Raw genomic sequence first — 24,727 nt, forward strand, 5'->3', positions numbered from 1 at the left:
TTAGGAGAATTGGCCTTGCTAAATTGCCCGCAGTGTTAGGTAAGGGGTAAACGTAGGGGTATGGGTGGGTTGCGCTTCGACGGGTCGGTGTGGACTTGTTGGGCTGAAGGGCCTGTTTCCACACTGTAATGTAATGTAATCCTCCCACAGCACAAAAATGTGCAGGTTAGGAGAATTGGCCTTGCTAAATTGCCCGTAGTGTTAGGTGAAGGGGTAAATGTAGGGGAATGGGTCTGGGTGCGTTGCTCTTCGGAGGGTCAATGTGGACTTGTTGGGCCGAAGGGCCTGTTTCCACACTGTAGGGAAACTAATCTAATAATCTAATCTAATGCAATGTCCTTTAAGAAAGGAAATGGCCACCCTTACCTGGACTGGCCTATACATGACTCCATACCCACAGCAATGTGGCTGACATTTAACCACCCTTTGGGCAATGAGAGATGCACAATAAATGCTGGTCTGGCCAGTGACACACTCATCTCACAGATAAATTTAAAAAGAGTACGAATCCAAAGGTAGAGACATTTTCATCGCCAGTTATCTTCCCCTCTCCTGACCTCAAGATCTTAATGCCTGCTGAGTTGCTAAATCATCAGTGCGGGGTACCCACAGGAGTCTGCCCACACTCATTGCGCAAATCTATTCAAAATCTGCAGAAAAGAATCTGCAACATTAAACACCCAAGTCCAACTATACTCAATGAGACTCATGGCTAGAGTAGGTTTCAATATATGTCCTCAAACATGGAAAATGGGAATAGTAAGATAACAAGAGTCCAGAAAGTCTGTTGCTGTTAGGGTGAAAGGCAAGGCTGGTACGTGTCGGGAATGCTGGATAACTTGAGAAATTGAGGTTCTGGTCAAGAAAAAGAAGGAAGCATATCAGGTACAGACAACAGAGATTGAGTGAATCCCTACAAGAGTACAGGAGTATGAGGGAGATCAGGAGGACAAGAAGGGGACATGAGTTAGCTTTGGTAAATAGGGTTAAGGACAACCCAAAAGGATTCCACAAATACATTAAGGACAAACGGGTATTGGGAAAAACAGGGCCCCTTAAAGATATGCATGGAATTGCAGATGGGGGGGAGATACTAAACAAGTTTTTTGAACATAGAACAGTACAGCACAGAACAGGCCCTTCAGCCCATGATGCTGTGCCGACCATTGATCCTCATGTGAGGTAAACCTAATGTACGAACTCTCAAATTTCTGTGACTATATGCATGTTTAGCAGTCTCTTAACTATCCCCAATGACCTCGTTTCCACAACTGCTGCTGGCAACGCATTCCATGCTCTCACAACTCTCTGCATAAAGAACCTGCCTCTGACATCCCCTCAATACATGCCGCCAAACAGCTTAAAACTATGACCCCTCGTGTTAACAATTTCTGCCCTAGAAAAAAGTTTCTGGCTATCAACTCTATCTATGCCTCTCATTATCTTGTACACCTCAATTAGGTCCCTTCTCTTCCTTTTTTCCAATGAAAGAAGTCCGAGCTCAGTCAACCTCTCTTCGTAAGATTAGCCCTCCATTTCAGGCAGCATCCTGGTAAACCTCCCCTGAACCCTCTCCAAAGCATCCACATCTTTCCTATAATAGGGCAACCAGAACTGGACACAGTATTCCAAGTGTGGTCTAACCAAAGTTTTATACAGCTGCAACAAGATCTCGCAATTCTTAAACTCAATCCCCCTGTTAATGAAAGCCAAAACACCATATGCTTTCTTAACAACCCTGTCCACCTGGGTGGAAATTTTAAGGGATCTATGTACCTGCACACCAAGATCCCTCAGTTCCTCCACACTGCCAAGAATCCTGTCTTTAATCCTGTACTCAACTTTCAAGTTCGACCTTCCAAAATGAATCACTTCGCATTTATCCAGGTTGAACTCCATCTGCCACCTCTCAACCCATCTCTGCATCCTGTCAATGTCATGCTGCAGCCTACAACAGTCCTCTATACTGTCAACGACACCTCCAACCTTTGTGTCGTCTGCAAACTTGCTAACCCATCCTTCAATCTCCTCATCCAAGTCATTAATAAAAATTACAAACAGTAGAGGCCCAAGAACACCACTCACCACTGACTTCCAGGCAGAATATTTTCCTCCCACTACCACTCACGGTTTTCTATCGACCAGCCAATTCTGTATCCAGACAGCTAAATTTCCCTGTATCCCATTCCTCCTGACCTTCTGAACGAGCCTACCATGGGGAACCTTATCAAATGCCTTACTGAGTCTATATACACAACATCCACCGATCGACCCTCATCAACTTGTCTAGTAACATCCTAAAAGAACTCAATAAGATTTATGAGGCATGACCTGCCCCTCACAAAGCCGTGCTGACTGCCTTTAATCAAGCCATGCTCTTCCAGATGGTCATAAAACCTATCCCTCAGAATCCTTTCTAACACCTTGCAGACGACAGACGTGAGACTTACTGGTCTGTAATTGTAGTGGATTTCCCTATTTCCTTTCTTGAAGTGAGGAATTACATTTGCCTCCCTCCAGTCCTCAGGTACGACTCTGGTGGAGAGCGAAGATGCAAAGATCTTCGCAAGCGGTGAAGCAATCACATTTCTCGCTTCCCAAAGCAGCCGAGGACAAATCTGGTCTGGCCCTGGCGACTTGTCAATCTTAATGTTTGTCAAAATTTTCAACACATCAGCTTCCTCAATCTCTATCCATTCCAGCATGCCCACCTGCTCCTCAATGGTTTCATTCACTACAAAGGTCCTTTTTTTTTTAGTAAAGACAGAAGCAAAAAACTCATTTAGGGCTTCCCCTACCTCCTCAGACTCTATACACAAGTTCCCTATGCTATCCCTGATCGGCCCTACTCTTTCTTTGATCATTCTCTTATTCCTCACATACGTGTAAAATGCCTTTGGATTCTCTCTAATCCTTCCTGCCAAGCCTTTCTCGGGCCCCCTCCTGGCTCTCCTCAGACCATTTTTGAGCTCTTTCTTCGCCTGCCTGTAATCCTCGAGAGCTGAGCAAGACCCTTGCTTCCTCCACCTTACGTAAGCTGCCTTCTTTCTTTTGACGATAAGCTCCTCCGCTCTCGTCACCCAAGGTTCCTTTATCTTACCCCTTCTTGCCTGTTTCAGAGGAACACATTTGTGCATCACTTGCAACAACTGTTCCTTAAACAGTCTCACATGTCTATAGTGTCCTTTTCATGGAACAATTGCTCCCAGTCCATGCTTCCCAACACACATCTGATAGTATCATAATTTCCTTTTCCCCAATTAAATGTCCTCCCATTGTGCCTGCTTCTCTCCTTCTCCATAGCTATGTAGATCACCAAAATGCTCTCCCGCTGCAAGATCTGACACCTGCCCCGGCTCATTGCCGAGCACCAAATCCAAAATGGCCTCTCCCCTTGTCGGCCTGTCAACATACTGAGTTAGGAAACCCTCCTGAACACACCTTACAAAAACAGCTACTTCTAAACCATCTGCTCGAAGGAGATTCCAATCAATATTGGGAAAGTTAAAGTCATCCATTACAACAACCCTACTACATTCACACTTTTCCAAAATCTGCCAACCTATTCTGTCTTCAATCTTCCTGCTGTTATTGGGGGGCCTGTAGTAAACCTCTAATGAGGTGACTGCTCCCTTACTGTTCCTAATTTCCACCCATACTGACTCAGTAGGCAGACCCTCCTTGACAACGGTAACTTCTGTAGCTGTGATACCCTCTCTGATTAGCAGTGCTACACCCCCTCCTCTTTCCCACCTCCCTATTCTTTTTAAATGTTCTAAACCCTGGAACATCCAGCAACCATTCCTGCCCCTGAGAAATCCACGTCTCTGTTATGGCCACAACATCATAGCACCAGGTACTGATTTTGCATTAGTGTTTACTATGGAGAAGGATGTGGAAGGTATCGAATATGGGAAAATAAATAGCAACTTGAAAAATGTCTATACTACAGAGGCAGTGGCTCTGGATGGCTTATAAAGGTGGATAAATGCTCAGGATCTGATCAGGTGTGCCCTGGAACTCTGAGGGAAGATAGGGAAGTGATTGCTGGGCCCCTTGCTGAGACATTTTTACCATCGATAGCCACAGGTGAGGTGCTGAAAGACCAGAGGTTGGCTAACATGGTGCCACTATTTAGGAAAGATGGTAAGGAAAAGCCAGGGAACTATAGAGCAGCGAATGTGACATCAGTGGTGGGCAAGTTGTTGCAGTGAATCCTGAGGGACAGGATTTACATGTATTAGGAAAAGCAAGGACTGATTAGGGATAGTCAACATGGCTTTGTGCGTGGGAAATCAGTGTTTCATTAACGCGATTGGAGTTTTTCGAAGAAGTAATGATAAGGGCAGAGCAGTGAATATGATTATTGTGGATTTCAGCAAGATGTTTGACAAGGTTCCTCATGGTAGACTGGTTAGCAAGGTTAGATCTCATGGAATACAGGTAGAACTAGACATCTGGATACAGATCCAACTCGAAGGTAGAAGACAGAGGGTGGTGGTGGAGAGTTGCTTTTCAAACTGGAGGCCTATGATCATTGGTGTGCCACAATAATCAGTGCTGGGTCCACTGCTTTTCATCATTTATATAAATGATTTGGATACGAACATAGAGGGCATAGGATTAAGGAGAGGGGAGAAAGATTTAAATGGATCCAGAGGGGCAACGTTTTCATGCAGAGGGTGGTGCGTGTATGGAATAAGCTGCCACAGGAAGTGGAGGAGGCTGGTACAATTACAACATTTAATAGGCATTTGGATGGGTATATGAATAGTAACAGTTTAGAGGGTCAAGTGCTGGCAAATGGGACTAGGTTAATTTAGGCTATCCGGTCAGCATGGATGAGTTGGGCCGGAGGGTTTGTTTCTATGCTATATAGCTGTTTGACTAACTCTCTCTCTCTTAAAAAGGCGATACAGATAGATTTTTAGACATTAAAAAGCGCCAAGGGGTATGGGGAGGAACTGGGAATATGGCAGAGATAGACAGATGATCAGCCACGATTGTATTGAATGGAGGAAGCTGGTCAAGGGGCCGAATAGCCTACTCCTGCTTTTATTTTCACTGTTTCAAACGTGGATTAAACATCTGACGACCATATGTTTACACAGAGCATCCCAGTAGTTCAAACAATGAATGGATGCATTTTGGTTACAAACAAAACAGTTTTGGGAACAAAGGGGAGAGATTTTAGCCCCAAAGCTTGCTGCTTTTCCTGAGAGTACAAAAGCAAACAATTTATCCTGAATCTAGAGGTTGCTGAAGGCAGCATCACAATGCACGGGTTTGTAAATCCTTAACGTTGCTTAGCTACAAGGCACAATTACTCAAGGTGTTCTTGCTACAAATTCCCCAACCAAAGCAGGACTTACTTGATTCAGTTCTCGCTGCATTCAGTTCTTACCTTTATCTGTACAAGGAAATCTCTCAGATGTTCTTTGAAGGATGGAATGTCTTGGTTGAGGCTGAACAGACCAGTCACAAAAACTTTGATCTGCGCACTGAGGCATGAAAAGATAACAGAAACAGAATTGAAACAATTTTACACTTCCTTTTGTCATGCAATTCTGAACAGTGAAAGCCTAAAACACAAGCGAATATTAACATTTCTCTCCAAGCTACAAATAGATCCTTGGGGGAGGAAATTCAGGCAGCAAGGACTGATGTCAAGGTAGCAGAGGCTCTCCAAACACAGCACCTCATGAAGTAGGGAAATATTTACCCCTCCAAGCTGCACAGAATCCTGCCTTGGAACTACATTGCTGTTCCTTCACTATTACTGTTGCAAAATCCTGAAATTCCCTTCCTAACTGCACTGTGGATGCACCTCCACCACATGGACAGTAGCACCTCAAGGAAGCAGCTCATTGCCACCTTCTCAAGGGTAACAAGGGATGGGAAAATAGCGAAGTCCATATGCAATGAAGAAATAAGTAGTACAAAAAACAACAAGGACACTGTTCTCAGAAATGAACCAATGTGGATGTTTTTTTTTTAAAAATCTGCAAATCACAGCATAAAACCCACTAACGTCAACTGCACTTTTTCTGACAAAGGAAACAAAATGAGAAGTGAGAAACACAATGGGCACTAAAGATAAGAAAAAATGACAGAGTAGTTAGGTGGGAACACAAGACAAAGCAAGAGTCATAGGGATGTACAGCATGGAAACAGACTCTTCGCTCCAACCAGTCCATGCCGACCAGATATCCCAACCCAGTCTAGTCCCACCTGCCAGCACCTGGCCCATATCCCTCCAAACCCTTCCTATTCATATACCCATCCAAATGCATCTTAAATGTTGCAATTGTACCAGCCTCCACCACTTCCTCTGGCAGCTCATTCCATACCAGTACCACCCACTGCATGAAAAAGTTGCCCTTTAGATCTCTTTTATATCTTTCCCCTCTCACCCTAAACCTATGCCCTCTAGTTCTGGACTCCCCCACCCCAGGGAAAAGACTTTGCCTATTTCCCCTATCCATGCCCCTCATAATTTTGTAAACCTCTATAAGGTCACCCCTCAGCCTCCGACGCTCCAAGGAAAACAGCCCCAGCCTGTTCAGCCTCTCCCTATAGCTCAAATCCTCCAACCCTGGCAACATGCTTGTAAATCTTTTCTGAACGCTTTCAAGTTTCACAATATCTTTCCGATAGGAATGAGACCAAAATTGCACGCAATATTCCAACAGTAGCCTAACCCATGTCCTGTACAGCTGCGAGATTTTTTTTAAAAAATGAAACAAAAACATTTGCAATTTCTTCAACTGGTAGATGTCTCCAACACTGATCCTGTAACTCAACTAAATTTCACACCACCAGAATTCGCTCTGGTCTACACTGTAGGAGTAATCCCAAATGGAGAGAAAAATTCTTCGATTAACTTAACCCTTTAGTGTTACCAGTGTCGTGGGACTGGGCCTGAAGGAAAGAAACAAAATAAATAGGAGCATGTAAAACAAAAAAGGAGAGAAAAAGACAGAAACAAAACAAAAACAATAGAAAAACTGAAAGAATTGGTGATGCTGGAAATCAAACAAAGACAGATATTGCTAGAAAAGCTCAGCAGGTCTGGCAACATTTGTGGACAGAAATCAGAGTTAACATTTCGGGCCCAGTGACCTTTCCTCAGCTCAAAAAAATGAATTGGTTTTATCTCATTATTATTAGTCTCAACAGCTTATTACGGGATAGTTCCTCAACTTCACCTCTGGAATGTGGTGGTAAGAATGCAGGACATAATCATTTTCATAATCATAGCACTTCAAGCAGTGGAACACTGAATACAACAAGGAGCACAAACACGGTCTATATAGTCTCCCTGCGTAATCAACACAACTTGTGCCACATGATCAGCTAACTCAGCATAGAACAAAGACCAAGGACCAGATTGTCCTTGGCTGAATGGCTAAAACTATCACAACTCTCTCTGGGCAGCACTCACTCTTGGAGATGAGGAAAGGCAGTTTTCAACAAGTTGGCCACAAACTCTTGCACAAAGATCTGATTGTTGATATTGGGGGTCGCTGGGCTCAAAGACAATGTGATCTTGCCGTCCTCCACTAGGCTGAACATGTACGCCAAGATGGTGGCATGCATAGTTAATCCTGGAAAGGAGAAATTAAAATGTTTTTACAAGTTAAAACACATTCATACAATCATATGTAGTCAGATCCAATCTATATAACCAATAACTAACTATATTCCTCCTACACCTCCCCTCTCCAGCCCTACAGTTCTAAAAACATGGGCAGCCTCTTATCAATTTCAGCCACATAGCAACTCTATAAAGTAGCACTTTGGAGCCAGAAGGTTCTACACTGAACAAAACCAATAGGATTTGGAATGTGCTGCATTTTGAATGGTAGTACGGGATTCCAAAAAAAGAGCCTGATATTTGAAAGTGATGAATTTAGAAGGCTATGGACATAGGGTCAGAGAACGGGATTAGTTCGGTAACTCTTTTGGGAGTCGGTACAGCCATGATGGGTCGAATGGCCTCCTTCTGTACCACATACTCTAGGAAAACCTAGTTGGACATTCCAGTGCAGTACAGGAAGTACATTTCCTACACTATGAAGCACTTTACTGGGTTACAATGCACTTTGAGACATGCCATGATGGTGAAAAGATGCTATTCAAATCCAAGTGCTGGCAGGTGGGACTAGATTGGGTTGGGATTTCTGGTCGGCATGGACAGATTGGACCGAAGGGTTTGTTTCCAAGCTGTACATTTCTATGACTCTATGATTCTACTTCTCTCTGCTTTTGCCAAGACCCTCCCCCAAATCAACTGAACTTCAAACAGAAGGATTTGCGTTTGGACCAAACTGTATTCTCACCCGAGCTTCCTAGTACAAAACCCAACCAATGGTAAAGAAATAGCCCCAAATTCTCACCCCCACTCAAACTATACATAACTCTATATTACAGGGGAGATTGCAGCATAGCGGCTGTCACGAGATGAGTAACCGAGAGATTAATCCAAAACACTGGGGACAGGAGTTCAAATCCTCACTTTGACAGCTCAAATTTAAATGAATACATCTGGAATACAAGGCTGGTCTCAGCAATCGTGACAAACAAATTCTTAAAACCAGAAACCATTTGATCCACTAATGTGCTTTCAGGAAAGGAAATCGGTCTATGTGGCAGACTCTTCACAGCCTCTGAAACAACCCTCTCACAAGACACTCATTCAATTAGGGCAACAAATTCTGGCCTTGCCAGTGAAGCTCACATCCCAAGAACAAATTTAAAACAAAACCTCTCTCCACCACTGCACTGAGCTCATCTTAGTTCACTGGGCCAGTAAAAGGTGGTGGGAGGGATTTACAAAAAAAACAATGCATTAATTCCCTCATCTCCCTCTCCAGGATCTTGAACACTATCCAGATCAGAAGGCCAACTTCTTTTGTATTGTTGAAACAGTTAACAAATATAATTTCCCTGCCTTCTTGAACATCCCATCAGCCCACCTACCCAGTCAGTACAGCCATCTTAAAAGGGAAGGGGGGAGAAGTAAAGATCAAAAAGTGAAATGTCTGATTTACCAGCGGTGTGCGAAGTATCTGTCACCACTGAGAAGATGTGCTGAAGAATGTCACAGAAATACGTTTGATAAAAGCTCTGGGCAGCTGTCTCTTCCTGTGCGACATTCTGCAGGAGAGTATAAAGTATAGACAACCCTGCAAAAACAAATGCAGAATTCAGTTCAGACCACTGTCGCAGTCCAAAATCTGTGGGGAGACAAAAACTAGCGAGCCATAAATACAAGACGAAACTGCTAATACATCCAATTAGTAATTTGGCAGAAACTTCATCACCAAGGGAGCATTCAGAATGCAAAACCATGAGGCAAAATTACAATGCGATCAGGCATGTACAGGACATTGGTTAGGCCACTGTTGGAATATTGCGTACAATTTTGGTCTCCTTCTTATCAGAAAGATGTTGTGAAACTTGAAAGGGTTCAGAAAAGATTTGCAAGGATGTTGCCAGGGTTGGAGGATTTGAGCTATGGGGAGAGGCTGAACAGGCTGGGGCTGTTTTCCCTGGAGCGTCGGAGGCTGAGGGGTGACCTTATAGGAGTTTACAAAATTATGAGGGGCATGGATAGGGGAAATAGGCAAAGTCTTTTCCCTGGGGGTTGGGGAGTCCAGAACTAGAGGGCATAGGTTTAGGGTGAGAGGGGAAAAGATATAAAAGAGACCTAAGGGGCAACTTTTTCATGCAGTGGATGGTACATGTATGGAATGAGCTGCCAGAGGAAGTGGTGGAGGCTGGTACAATTGCAACATTTAAGATGCATTTGGATGGGTATATGAATAGGAAGGGTTTGGAGGGATATGGGCCAGGTGCTGGCAGGTGGGACTAGATTGGGTAGGGATATCAGGTCGACATGGACGGGTTGGACCGAAGGGTCCGTTTCCATGCTGTACATCTCTATGACTCTATGAACTGTGGAGCAAAAACTGGGAGCAGATGCTCTCAGGGAAATGCGTGACCGAAATGTGGAGGTTGTTTAGGGAGCACTGGCTAAGAGTGCTGGATAGGTTTGTCCCACTGAGGCAAGGAGGGGATGGTAGGATGAAAGAACCTTGGATGACAAGAGATGTGGAATATCTAGTCAAGAGGAAGAAAGAAGCTCACTTAAGAATGAGGATGCAAGGATCAGACAGGGCTCTAGAGGGTAACAAGGTAACCAGGAAGGAACTGAAGAATGGACCAAGGAGAGGTAGATGGGGGCATGATGAATCCTTGACATGTCAGATTAAGGAAAATCCCAAGGCATTCTACACTTGAGGAACAAGAGTTTGGCCAGAGTGAGGGTAGGACCAATTAGGGATAGTGGAGGGAACTCGTACCTTGAGTCAGAAGGGTTGGGGAAGTCCTTAATGAATACTTTGCTTCAGTATTCACTAGTGAGAGGGACCTTGTAACTTGTGAGGACAGTGTGAAACAGGCGGATATGCTCGAACAGCTTAATGTTAAGGAGGAAGATGTGCTGGAAATTTCAAAAACATGATCAAGTCTCCTGGGCCAGAACAGATATACCCAAGGTTACTACAGGAAGCGAGGGAAGAGATTGCTATGCCTTTGGCAATGATCTTTGTGTCCCCACTGCCCACTGGAATAGTACGAGATGAATGAAGGGTGGCAAATGTTATTTCCTCATTCAAGAAAGATATGATTTGGAGATGCCGGTGTTGGACTGGGGTGTATAAAGTTAAAAATCACACAACACCAGGTTATAGTCCAAAAGGTTGAATTGGAAGCACACTAGCTTGCAGAGTGTCGCAACCACCTGATGAAGGAGCAGCGCTCCGAAAGCTAGTGCTTCCAATTAAACCTATTGGACTATAACCTGGTGCTGTGGGATTTTTAACTCAAAAAAGGTAATAAGGATAACTCTGGGAATTACAGACCTGTCAGTCTTACATCAGTGGTGGGCAAATTATTGGAGAGGATTCTGAGAAATGGATTTATGATTATTGGGAAAAGCATAGTTTGATTAGAAATAGCCAGCATGGTTTTGAGGGGGGCAGGTCTTACCTCACAAGCCTTATTAAATTATTTGAGGATGTGACGAAACACATTGAAGATAGAGCAGCGGATGTGATGTACATGGATTTTAGCAAGGCATTTGATAAGGTACATGGTAAGCTCATTCAGAAAATAAAGGAGGCATGGGATACAGGGAAATTTGGCTGTCTGGATACATATCTGGCTGGCCCATTGATGGCAGAGGGTGGTAATAGATGGAAAGTATTCAGCCTGGAGCTCGGTGATCAGTGGTGTTCCATAGGGAACAGTTCTGGGACCTCTACTCTTTGCGATTTTTAGAAACGACTTGGATGAGGAAGTGGAAGGGTAGTAGGTTTATCCATGACACGAAGGTTGGTGGAGTTGTGGATCGTGTCAAGGGCGGTTATAGGTTGCAACGGGACATTGACAGGATGCAGAACTGGGCTGATAAGTGGCAGATGGAGTTCAACCTGGAAAAGTGCAAAGTGATTCATTTCAGAAGGTCGAATTTGAATGCAGAAAACAGGGTAAAAGGCAGGATTCTTGGCAGTGTGGTGATCGGGGGTCCACATCCAAAGATCCACCCAAGTTGATAAGGTTGTTAAGACGTGTGGTGTGTTTGCTTTAATTAGCAGAGGGATTAAGTTTAAGAGCGTGAGGTTATGCTGCAGCTCTGTAAGGCCATCACACTTGGAATACTGTGTTCAGTCTGGTTGCCTCATTATAGGAAGGATGGGGGTGCAGAGGAGATTTACCAGGAGGGTATGTCTTATGAAGAAAGGTTGAGGGAACTAGGGCTTTTCTCATTAGGGCGAAGAAGGACGAGAGGTGACTTGATAGAGGTCTACAAGATGATGGGAGACATAGGAAGAGTGAATAGCCAGAGACCTTTCCCCAGGGCCGAAATGACTATCACGAGGGGGCATAATTTTAAGGTGAATGGAGGAAGGTTTTGGGGAGATGTCAGAGGGAGTTTCTTGGCAGACAGAGTAGTGGGTGCGTGGAATGCACTGCCAGCAGTGGTAGTACAGTCAGACACATTAGGGACACTTAAGCGACTCTTGGATAGGCAGATGGAAATCAATAAAATGAAGTGTATGTAGGTTAGTCTGATCTTCGAATAGGATAAAAGGTTGGTACAACATCAAGGACTGAAGGGCCTGTACGGTGCTGCGCTGTTCTATGAAAGGAGGAGCCAGATAAGCATGAGAAAGGAAGAGGAAATAGTAGGACATACAGATAGGGCAAGAGTAATGTGGGAAGAGGCACATGTGAAGCATAAACATCAGCATTGACCTGCTGGGGCTCTTTATCCATTGCACCAGAGAAAAGGAAGGAAGGAAGGAAGGAAGGATGGAAGGAAAGGCCGCTTGGCACAACAAAGCATACCTGTATCAGCCACGTTCCTCATGGTGTGTTTGAAAGCCCAGATAATGGAGTCAAGGACCAATTTGAACTGGGCTGGAGGTATGTTCAGGAATGCAGGGAAACAATGACTATTGACTGCTTGAAGAAGCAGAAAGAAGTTAGTCCTGTGCTCTGGATACTCTTCAAAATCCTGGAGAGGAAGACAAAGAAAATTAAATTCTCAAAATTTTGTGTCGTCATTTAGATCTTTATACAGATTGTAGGTGGCAACCAACAACATAATTTTATTGAAGACTTAAATCAGACCTCTAATTAAATTGACAGACCACTCCTGTTCATTCAAGTTCAAATTCATTTGAATTTGAATGCAACTTGAATTTATTATTGCAAAAACAAACTGGGCTAATCGAAGCAGCTGATAGACTGGGGGAGCTACCAGCCAAGTCCTGCTATGGAGAATGAGATTTTGATCTAAAAAAAAAACACACCGTTTATTTTATACAGTTTCAGAATCTGAAACAAAGACGTTGTTGAGATTCTGGTTCATTCCCTACTGTGGATGGAAAACTGCTTAGGAATGAACGTTTGTGACCGACTGATGAGGCAGTGAATACAGGTAGTGTCGGCAAATTCAAGAGTGGAAAGGAAAAATATCAGACACAGAAATTGATCAAGGTATGCAAGTACATGATTTTTTTTTTCCCCAGCTTTGTGATTAAACAATCACAAGCTCTTTCAGCTCCTTACTTCCCAAAATTCCACAGACGTCACATGTTGAGACATAAGACAAACAATGGCTGCACAGCAAGTTGGGTAACTAAAGTGATGGTACCCAAGGAGAACAAAAAAAAATCTTCGAGTGGCAAGGAAGGAGGAAGCATTTTAAATGAAATTACACAATTGATGTAGCACAATTCTCAATAACAGAACAAAAACCAGGATTACTCATCCTTACATCTCAAGTATAGAGTTATATATTTCCTATTGTGCAAGGGCTTTAGGACCCTGGGGAAAATGGTGTCATGGAACTGCTCCTCATTGGGTATAAACAGTACACTCTGACAGAGTGAAAGAGAGAGCACGAGGTGGAAGCCTGAAGTCTAGCTCTGTGAATGAGAGAAACACACGCAGCAAAGCAAGCACCACACAGTACAATTTAGTCAAAAACTTTAAATAACATAACAATAAGATTAGATCTGGATATATTACCGAATACCATATATTATAGTCTGTAATAAACAGGGCTATTAAAAGAAATGAGCCAGAAGACAGTTCTTGACCACGTCATTTTGAGTAGTCTAGAATCCAAATTCATGAATGTGGATGCAGCACCACTACACTCTCTGCACCTTTGGGCTGTTTTAACTAAAGTGACACTGTTTTGTGTATTCAATCTGCAGTTGCGAAAACACCCAAGTTATACAAACTGGTTTCACATATGGAATAGGTGCAGACGCTCACTACAACAGTCTGGGCTACAGTCGGACATCGATTCCAGACAGAAAGAAACAAACAAACAGTCATGTGCTGACAATCCAAATGGTACCATTGCAATATCCACTATTTATACATTCTATTTACCCCAGCCATTTCAACACAGGAAAATTAAGAACTAAGTTACTTTTAACAGATGAACAGGAGGAAGCTGTGGCTGGGTGGATGAGTTGACAAAGAAGCAGTGGGGACATAAAAGTACTATGAAAATATAACATGAGAATCACAGGGTTAATTAAAAAATAATGACAGGACCTGACTTCATATTTGCAGTAATAGAATATAGAATTTATCCAATAAACCAAGATGTAAAAGGGAAAGGGCAACATGGTGGCTCAGTACTTAGCATTGCTGCCTCATATTCTCCCCATGAGGTCAGACGGATTGGCCATGCCAAGTTGCCCTGTAGTGGCCAGGGATTTGCAAGTGAGGTGGATTAACCATGATAAATGTGGGCCTGAGTCTGGATGGGGTGCTCTTCGCAGGGTTGGTGTGGACATAATGGGCTGAATGGCATCCTTCTGCGCCGTAGGAGTTCTCAGAGTCTATGAAACCAGTCTTTCGGACTTAGAGAGAACTCAAAATTTTCATTTCATGGAAATATGTAAATATCCTATACATTATAAAACATTTTATTCATTGTCAACAGTACTTCAAGGGAGAGAATTTAAGGGAGACAGGACTTCCAAGTGCCCCCCATTCCTTTGCCTGTTATGCTTTGAGCTAGGATAGAGTTAGGGGACAAAGTTTTATAGGGGTTTAAGTGATATGGACTACTGTGAGATTTATGACAGAGTCAGATGTAAAAGTCCAGCAAGTCCACTTCTATACCAGATACATCTTGCTCCATTGTTAATGCATTCCCAGAGTGGTGAAGTAAGGTTGTCATTTGGAAAAAAGAGACAGGATCTCGGGGCAGCAAGGGAAGTGGAGGGGGCTACCCAGCTCAGGCAGAGGGCACTTGCAATACATGTGGGGGTCTGCAGTGGGTCAGCCCCAACTCCACTCCTCGAGAACGTGCGGGGTGCAGAGTTGATGTAGACTCCACTGATGAAATTGTGACAGATGCTGGAGCAAGCTGGCTGGTGGAGGCCCACCTTTCCTCTTCTTGAGGGCTGCAAAGGCTTCAGCTACTTTGATGTCCTGTGTGACTGGCTCCTTCCAGGGAACAACAGGTGACCCGTGATGGACCTCACGTCACACAGCCATCGCCACAGACACAGAGGGGCTGATGACTCTCTGCAAGATCACACTGATTCACATGGTTTCCTGATGACAAGGTCAGTGCTAAAGTCCAGGCAGCAGAATTTTGGGATATTTGCCGTGTAACCATAGGTGCAGTGTGCCATCAACAATACAAGTGGGAGAGAGCTGTAACACAACATTGCAGAATTCATCAACTAGGAAGCGGCTCCATTCCATTAATGGTGATCTATGCTTGCTGTTAACACAACCTGGAAATGTGTGCCTATTACTGAGAGTTGCCATGTTTCCTATATCCTGGAGCACCCTCCTTTACCTGGTGTATTTGAGGGTCTGGGATCTTTTAAGGGTGGGTACTGAGAGACTCAGGACTATCCCATTGCAATCACAGGTAATGACACAATTGTGCAACTCCTGACTGATGCACAGCACAGGTACAATGCCACCCACGTTTCCACTAGGACTATGGCTCAGCAGACGGCAGTTGTTGAAGGGGTGGTGGCGGAGGCAACAAAGTGATGTGCTGGATGCGGAGAAACTGAGGGATGGGGAACATTCTTCATAGGATGAGGAGGTGGAGGCCTGACCTGCTATGCCTTTCCTGCAACACACCCTCAACTCTGATCTCCAGCATCTGCAGACCTCACTGTCTCCAGGCTAGACAAGTGGGCTGAGAGACTGAGGGGTCCAGTTGAGTCCACCTTTTCCCACCAATGTCAAAGCAGCATATCCAATGTAAGGGGATCATTCAATCGGTATCGCAAACAAACATTCTGGCTGGGACAAATGGGATGGAGATTTTAATCAAAAGGAATTCCATATGCTCATGCAAATTAAAATTCTCTTCTTCCCGACAGAAATTATGGGAAATATTACATTATGTTTTGTTAATGAAGTGTGGACAAATTGCTGCTCAATCTAAGTTGGCCTTGCTTTAAATCAATGCTCACATCAATAACTATTAATATATTTAGACCTAGAAAGGGGTACAGAGAGACTTCAACCAGCACAGAAACCAATCACTAAACATGCTCTTTTAAAGCATTAACAGAGGCTGCGTTGGAAACAGAGCAAGGATAGGAACTGGTTCCAGCCCCTGCACTATCATGATGTCAAGGACATGATTATGCTCCTTCAGCTCTGGGAATGCTGTGGCTTAAGCAAACAGGATCGCATGACACACAAGAATTTCCTACGCTCAGAATGAAAAATTACCTTGTTGATCATGTCCAGAGTACACTCAAACAAGGCATCGAAGATCTGGGGTACTTCTGCAGTAATGTGGTTCTCCAACTTATTCACTATGGTGGCCATTGTACTCAAAACCTCAGGCTCCCGGGCTGCAGGGACATTCCTCTGGTAGTCGATCAGAACTGCGTCAAGCAGCGGGGGGACAAAGTTTTCTGCAACCTGACAAAGTCAAGAGGCAGAGAGAGAACAGGGTGAGAGAGTGCAGCTTAGTATCTTGGCATACCACCTTTGTTTATTTGTTGACAAATGATAATAGAACTCAGCCTCAGGGACATCAGAGTGGGAAATTAGTCTAAAAGACTCGAGCACATTCTTGGCATCAGAGGGTGAGAGTCAAGTCTGGTATTTATTTGTTAAGTGCTGAATGCTGATTGAGTGCACTGCCCACGTCTCCTTATTTGATAGGCACATCAGACTTTGAGAAGTCAAAATAGCTCAATATAAAAATGAAGCCATTGTTTTTAGTAACCATTTAGTCTAGCCTGGTGATAAAGATTCCTTTTCAAACCGTACTATGCTCAATGTCCCCACTTCAGGCATGCAATTTGGAACCTTGGTGCAGTTGCCAATTAAGAGCTTAAATTTTAGACTACACATCACAAAGACCACTTACTTTTACACCATTCTTGGTTCAAATCCCTCTATTACTGAAAAACAACATATAGGCCTTTGTCACTTCGAAATTCCAGGACTCCAGGTCTATTCTGCCGTCCACTTCAAACTCAAACACATCCAAAACTCTACCACAGACTGCTTGCTAAACACTCCAAAGCTCACTGGGTCCCCTATAGCATAAAATATACATCTAACCTCTATACCGCCTTGACCTACCACAGCAATGAAATCTCCTTAAGTCCGCTATCCCATCTGACCACCCCATTCCTCTGGCTGCTCTTTTGTTATACAATGCTTTCCACCCAGAACTCTAGTATTGCCTGCACACTGTCCCAATCCTTCTTCCCAAACTCCCTCTTCTCCTTTAGAGAGGCATGTTGTCAACATCCATCTCTGCAAGCAAGTTCCTATCTACTCCCAACTTCCCCCTTGCTGACAAGCGACCAGTTTTCTTCATGGCCGCTAGCAAATGTCTCTGGGATACTGCTTTTACAACAGGAGTTCTAAAACTTGCTCCCGACTCTGACCCCAATTCATGGATTGAAAACATTAGGGTGGCACGGTGGCTCAGTGGTTAGCACTGCTGCCTCACAGCACCAGGGACCCAGGTTCAATTCCAGCCTCGGGTGACTGTCTGTGTGGAGTTTGCATGTTCTCCTAATGTCTGCGTGGGTTTCTTCCGGGTGCTCCAGTTTCCTCCCACAATCCAAAGATGTGCAGGTCAGGTGAATTGGCCATGCTAAATTGCCCATATTGTTGGGTGCATTAGTCAGAGGTAAATTTAGGGTAGGGGAATGGGTTACTCTTCGGAGGGTGGGTGTGGACCTGTTGGGCCGAAGGGCCTGTTTTCACACTGTTGGTATTCTATTCTGTGATTCTAACATGCCTGGACCCCACAATAGGAACTGTGGGATCAGAAGAGGGGGTGGTGAGAGCGCTTTAGGACCAAGGATGAGGTGGAAGAGAGGCCAGGAGGGGTGGGGGAAAAAAAAAGAGAAGCAACACACTTGGTCTTCAGGGATTTTTTGAGAACCTGTGTTTTCATGACAGCAGGATATCAGGCATTAAAAAGGATCAATTAGGTCATGCCCAGGATTTTAAAAAAAGGCTTAATGCTATTGGAACTCTGTGTCAGCAATTATACCTTGGACCCTGCAACCCTGTGGGGAGGGGGCGTCATGAACCACATTTTGGGAAGCTATGCTTTGCAGGCACTTTTTAGTGTAGGACCTAAGAAATATGAACAGGAGCTACTAATTTACCTATCAATACCAAAAATTGAGGCTGATCTCACTGTGGCCTCAAGTCCTGTCTGTCCCCCATGACCCTCAATCCCCAGGTCAATCAGATATCTGTTCAAGTCAGCCACGAGTAGACTCAATGACCCAGCCTCCACTGTACTCTGTAGAAGAGAATTCAGAGAATAAAAAAAACTCCCTCTTTATTCACATACAAGTTGCTTTTGTATCCGATTAAAAAGAAGAAGACAGTATAAAATAGCAATCCAAATAGGACAAAGGGGCACAAATCCAAAGTGAAGGGCAACAGATACACATTAACAATCACAAGCTCATAGAGTCACAGATGTACAGCATGGAAACAGACCCTTTGGTCCAACTCGTCCATGCCGACCAGATATCCCAACCTAATCTAGTCCCATTTCCCAGCACTTGGCCCACATCCCTCCAAATCCTTCCTATTCATATTCCTATCCAGATGCCTTTTAAATGTTGCAATTGTACCAGCCTTCACCACTTCCTCTGGCAGCTCATTCCATACACGTACCACCCTATGCCCCTTAGGTCCCTTTTAAATCTTGCCCCTCTCACTCTCGACCAATGCCCTCTAGTTCTGGACACCCCCATCCCGGGGAAAAGACCTCGTCTATTTACCCTATCCATGTCCCTCATGATTTTATAAACCTCTACAAGGTCACCCCTCAGCCTCTGACACTCCAGAGAAAACAGCCCAGCCTATTCAGCCTCTCCCTATAGCTCAAATCCTCCAATACCGGCAATATCCTTGTAAATCTTTTCTGAACCCTTTCACGTTTCACCACATCCTTCCGATAGGAAGGAGACCAGAATTGCATGCAATATTTCAACAGTGGCCTAACCAAGTTCTTCAAACAATTTTTTAAAAAAGTGATCAATTCACTTAATTGGGCAATTAGAGAACGAAAACAAATCTTTTTAAACAGTAATATTTCAAATGGAAGAGGAACGTAGAGCTGTTCTGGATAAATAACCCATACTGGGGCAATTATACTCACCAGCTGGGGATCGGAGGACCGGCTCACCCACCCTGATATCAGCTTTAAAGTCTCCCTCTTTACTGTTCTCATGCTTTTGATTAAAGGTTGTTTGGTAACAACTTCACCTAAATGGGGGAAAAAGAAATATACAACATACATATTAAACAGTCCTCAGGATCAGTGAGCCTTTCTTGTAATAGGCTAGTCAGAGATCTTGCGATTTTGTTTCCGTGGCACTGTCTCGGTGCTACCCTGCAGTAGGAGAGGGGGAACCAAGTAAAATGGGTTTGGGGTGGGACAGGAGAGGGAGGGGACAGACTGTTCAATCAGATACTTAAGGAAGTGCCTGCCCATGAACTCAGCAATGGGCGAGGGGAATGATTCTCACTTAAGGGTTTGTATGCTGGGGTAGCACGGTGGCTCAGGGATTATCACTATTGCCTCACAGCATCACAGACCTGGGTTCGATTCCAGCCTCGGGTGACTCTCTGTGCAGTTGAATATTCTCCCAGTGTCCGTGTGGGTTTCCACCGGGTACTCTGCTTTCCTCCCACAGTCAAAAGATGTGCAGGTTAGCTGGGTTGGTCATGGTAAATACAGGTTTATGGGAATAGGGAAGGGGATTGAATCTGGACAGGATGCTCTTCAGAGGGTCAAGTGCAGACACGAATGGCCCCTTTCCGCACTGTAGGGGTTCTATGATTCTAACTCCTTGCAGCAATCCAGCATTGTAACCCAACACAACAGGCTCCAATCAAAAGGTGGCAGGCACACCACAGTTTGGTCTCAGGTACCTGCGATGGCAGGCAAAAATGTTCAACTGTAGGAATTCACAAAGTCATCATATAATGGCTTAATTTCTAACTAACTTTCTTAAGAGAGACTGCCAAGCAAGAGATATGTAAAGTCCGATTTCTGATACATGGGAGATGGGGCGAGAACAGGAAGAAAGACAGAGTGCACCTTATATCAGCAACGTGTCAAAACACAAACTATCACACTCAGCTCTGTACTAATGTAAACGTAAAGAAATGGCTGTTTAGAAGGAAACTCTTTCTTCGACTTTCCGATCCAGTCCACCTAATGGGGTAGGTTAGCTTAGTTGGCTGGATGGCTAACTTGCAGTGTAGAGTGACACCAATAGTGGGTTGGTTTTCACACATCAGCTGGAGGTCACACAGAAGGTTCCACCTTCTCAAATGTCACCCCTCTCCTGAGGCATGGTGGCCCTCAGGTTAGACCACCTCCAGTCATCTGTCTCCATAGTATTTAGATGTGCACTTATGATGCAGAGGCATACAAAGGTATGGATCATGGGATTAGAACATTTAAGTCACTGTTTTTAACGAGCACTAACTCGATGAGTTCAAAGGGCTCTTTTCAAGGCTGTAGATCTTTATGCTTCTATTGCTTATACATCTTAAACCGAATGGATATTGAAGCTCTCCTTTACCAATTAGACAAACCTCTTATTTCTGTCCAAATCATAGATTGGCTCTTTATAGAAGATAAAGAAAATACAGGTGGATTCAGGAATGGTCTATTCTGCTTCTTAAACCCGTTCCATCATTTAATTAGCTCACAAATTATCCGAACGGCAATTTTATCTAACCTAGTTCCACAAACTTTAATATGTGTGCCTAACAATAGTCTATCAATCTCAGTATTAAGGTACTGAATTGATCCCCATCCACAACAGCCTTTTGGGAGAAGCTTTTCATTCTGAGAGGAGGAGAATTTTTGGAACAACCAGCTTAAAACATCCGATCCCACCTTCCCCACCAAAAAAGTGGCTAGTTACCATTGGCCTGGATAGCTGCAGAGATATTCTCACTCAAACACTTATACACGTTGAGCATGTCCAGATATATCCGTCCTAGCTGAATGACAAATGGATGTCCAACTGCCTTGCAGGCTCTCACGTTGGTCTTCAGGATGCTGCCAAGCTGCTTCACCGTCTCTGCATCCTTCAAAATGTCCACGTTCTTTGTAAAATGATTTGAGTAAACGGAATTAGTATCCACTCGGACAAAAGAAATGCTCTAAAATATTTTCCCCATGCACCTTTAACCCTCAGCATTTCTTCCTGCCCATACCACCAGCAGCTCCCCAACCCCGTTGTCTGTCAAAGTTGAGAAGAAAGGGGATTGACAGTCATGGTGGTGGGGATACATTATGTGCGACTCTCCTCATGACAGTCATGCTGGAAAACTGATTGGCGTGGACAAAGCTCAATATGAAAATTATTATTTCTCCACTTATTGCTGGAAGAAATGGCATGTAATTTACTGATGACACTCATCTGAACATCAAAACTAGCTGATGGTAGATACTGTGAGGAAGTTGCAAAGATGTCTCAAGGGGATTTGGAGAGCAGGCAAAAAATTTGGCAGATGGAATAAGAGAGAGAAATGTGAGGTTGCTCACTTTGGTGAGAAAATAGGAATAGTGGCTATTTCTTAAATGCTAGAAGATTGGGAAGTCTTGCAAGTTCAAAAAATGACTCGAGTATTCTTCAGCAGCGAAAGAGGCAAATGGTACATCGGCCTTTATTGCAAAGAATGTGTGTACAGAACTAAACACAGCTTGCTGTCATTATACAGAGTCTTAGTGAGTCAAAAGTGGGCACTGGAAAAGCACAGTTGAGGAGCAGGAGAAGCAACGTTTCGGCCAAAAGCCCTTCATCAGGAATGAGACTATGAGGTGAGGGGTTGGAGGGGAAACGGTTAGCTGAGAGTGTGATAGGTAGATGGAGGTGGGGGTTAGTGGTGATAGGTGGGAAGGAAGGAGCACTGGTAGGACAGGTCATGAGGGTGGTGCCGGCCGAAATGGGATAAGGTTTGGGGGGGGGGGAGAGTGAAGAAACTAGTGAAATCCACATTGATGCCATGTGGTTGGAGGGTCCTGAGGCAGAAGAGGCACTACAGAGAGTAAATCTTTCTATATACAACACGACAATCTCCAGGTGTGGTCTCACGAAGAATCTTAGTGAGACCACACCTAGAGATTGTCGTGTTGCATATAGAAAGATTTACTCTCTGTAGAAGGAGCAGAAAGAAGGGATTGGCGTTGAAGGGATTGATTTATGTGGAAAGATTCAACACGGTTAGCTTACATTCCCTGGAGTTTAGCATAATGAGAGGTCATGTCTATCAAACATAGAAAATGATTATAAGGATTGATAAAGCAGAGGTAGGAAGGATGTTCCCCTGCTGGGGCAGATCCAGAAAGAGAAGAGACACCATCTCAGGATAAAAGGGCAGGCCATTTTGGTCCAAAATGAGCCATTTCTATGTGGGGTGGTGGACCTTTGGAATTCTCTGCCCCAGATTGCTGGGGAGGCTCAGTGGTGGAGCATTTTCAAATCGGAGGTCAATAGATTTTGACACAGGCAGCATGGTACAGTGGCGACTGACTGTGTGCAGTTTGCACATTCACCCAGTGTCTGCGTGGGTTTCCTCCCACACAGTCCAAAAATGTGCAGGTTAGGTGAATTGACCATGATAAATTGCCTGTAGTGTTAAGTGAAGGGGTAAATGTAGGGGAATGGGTCTGGGTGGGTTGCGCTTCGGCAGGTCGGTGTGGACTTGTTGGGCCGAAGGGCCTGTTTCCACACTGTAAGTAATCTAATCTAATCTAATCTAGGGATATGGAATTAATTCAGGAAAGTGCTGTTGAAGTTGAAGACTGGGTGTGATCTTGCTGAATGACAGAGTGGGTTTGAGGGGCTGAAAGGCCTACTTCTGTTCATGACAAGAGAGTGAGAAAAGTTTAACATTTGAGACAGCCTTTCCTTTAGTATTCAAGCCATGAAAGGAGCTGGAGTTTTCAAAGCCTTATGCTGGACAGATGGTCTCAATTTTGGTGACAAAGCTGTCCAGGACACTGGTTTAGAGACGAAATTGAAATGTGGAATTTAAGGAAATATGATTAGTACTGTATATAAAGAAGCCGCAACTAATAAATCACTCAGTTCACCACTGTGGAGATAAAAGAATAAAATTGTGGCATTTATTGCCTCATTGTTATAATGCTTGTTAAATGTCCTGCAGGACTTAGAACAGTTCCAGTTAACTATGAAAAAGAAAAAAGGTCTTATTCTGCTATAACCAAATTAGTTGTTAGATCCTACACTTATTTCCAATATCAGACTTCTCCGTTCTCAAATCTTTCATTGAAAATTACTAACAGAAAGCATTCATTTGCAATTATTGAATGAATTCAATAACCCAACGTAAGGGAAGACAGCCAAGTAGACTGTCCACTACTGAATGAATTGACCTATCCCTCAGTTGCCTAACTTACCTTTGTTGCTTGCTGAATAATGCTGTCCCACACCTGGTTAGGCAACAGCATGTATTTCTCAATTAAATGCTCCTGGACAGTTTGATCAGTTTGAGCTCCAATCATGTAACCAACAGCTTCATAGAATGTGTGCACCTGAAATACAAGAATAAAGTTTTAAACTTTTCCTCAGGAGTTCATGAGGTAGAAGGTGAGCTTTCAGCACTGGAATGAGTCAGAGAGAGTGAGAACGCGAGTGTTAACTGAACACTTTATTCCAGACGGCAGTCACATGCCTTAGACTAAACTGGAAGATCCCAGAATGTGGTCAGAGATGTGAGGAGTGAAGCTGGTATGGTGATAAGGAAGTAGTAGCCTCAGCCATTGCAAATGTCCCACAGGATCAAGATTCATGCACTTTGTATGGATAAGAGTAGAAACATTTCCTCAGAGCCAAGACAGAGTCCAGTAGGCTGTTCTGCTCGGTGCCAAGGTCGAGGACATTGCTCTAAGTGGAGAGGATCTTCAATAGGAGGTAGATGATCCAAATGTCATAGTCAGTGTGGGTACCAATGATATGGCAGGCACGGTGGCTCAGTGGTTAGCACTGCTGCCTCACAGCACCAGGGACTCATGCTCAATTCCAATCTTAGGCGACTGCCTGTTGGAGTTTGCACATTCTCCCCATGTCTGCAAGAGTTTCCTCCAGGTACTCCAGTTTCCAAAGATATCTAGGTCAGGTGAATTGGCTATGCTAAATTGCCCATAGTGTTAGGTGTATTAATCAGTGGGAGTGGGTCTGGGTGGGTGTGGACGTGTTGGGCCGTGTAGGAAATCTAATGGATAAAAATGATAAAAAAAGGTTCTGTTTAGAGATTAAAATCAACTAGAGGCTAATTGATAAAAGCAGAACTACAAAATGATGATAATTTCCCCTACTCAATTCTCAAGCAAATTACCACAGGGTAAATAAGGTTAGAGAGATGTATGCACTTGGTGCGAGAGAAATGAATTTCAAATCATGGAGCATTAACATTAGTGCTGGGGAAGTGAGGGAGCTGTACTTTTGGGATGCTCCTACTTGTCCCAGGACCAGTACTCTGGAAAATCACAAGAGAGGGTTTTAAGTAGAATAGCATGTTATTTTTGGTGGAGGAGCATGGAAGTGATTCCTTATGGACAGTGTGTGTTGGAGTACACTTGAGAGAAATCAGAAGGGCTAAAAAGGGA

At 43.9% G+C, this 24,727-nt stretch overlaps 1 protein-coding gene across 2 annotated transcripts in view; it reads right to left on the minus strand.

Annotated features, from left to right (window-relative positions):
• Window positions 1-24,727, minus strand: part of LOC122553379 (exportin-1-like) — an 83,535-nt gene that overhangs the window by 1,957 nt on the left and 56,851 nt on the right. For both annotated transcript variants that reach the window (XM_043697061.2, XM_043697062.2), the window contains exons 17-24: window positions 23,519-23,653; window positions 21,015-21,198; window positions 19,232-19,338; window positions 16,309-16,503; window positions 12,418-12,586; window positions 9,054-9,188; window positions 7,445-7,607; window positions 5,405-5,501 (exon numbers count right to left, since the gene is read on the minus strand). In XM_043697061.2, the coding sequence (XP_043552996.1) occupies window positions 5,405-5,501; window positions 7,445-7,607; window positions 9,054-9,188; window positions 12,418-12,586; window positions 16,309-16,503; window positions 19,232-19,338; window positions 21,015-21,198; window positions 23,519-23,653 (1,185 nt within the window). The remainder of the gene's footprint in view (window positions 1-5,404; window positions 5,502-7,444; window positions 7,608-9,053; window positions 9,189-12,417; window positions 12,587-16,308; window positions 16,504-19,231; window positions 19,339-21,014; window positions 21,199-23,518; window positions 23,654-24,727) is intronic.

The sequence above is a fragment of the Chiloscyllium plagiosum genome, unplaced genomic scaffold (assembly GCF_037043375.1).
Source record: "Chiloscyllium plagiosum isolate Xiang-an unplaced genomic scaffold, Cpla_swu_hap1 HiC_scaffold_8, whole genome shotgun sequence".
Taxonomy (NCBI): domain Eukaryota; kingdom Metazoa; phylum Chordata; class Chondrichthyes; order Orectolobiformes; family Hemiscylliidae; genus Chiloscyllium; species Chiloscyllium plagiosum.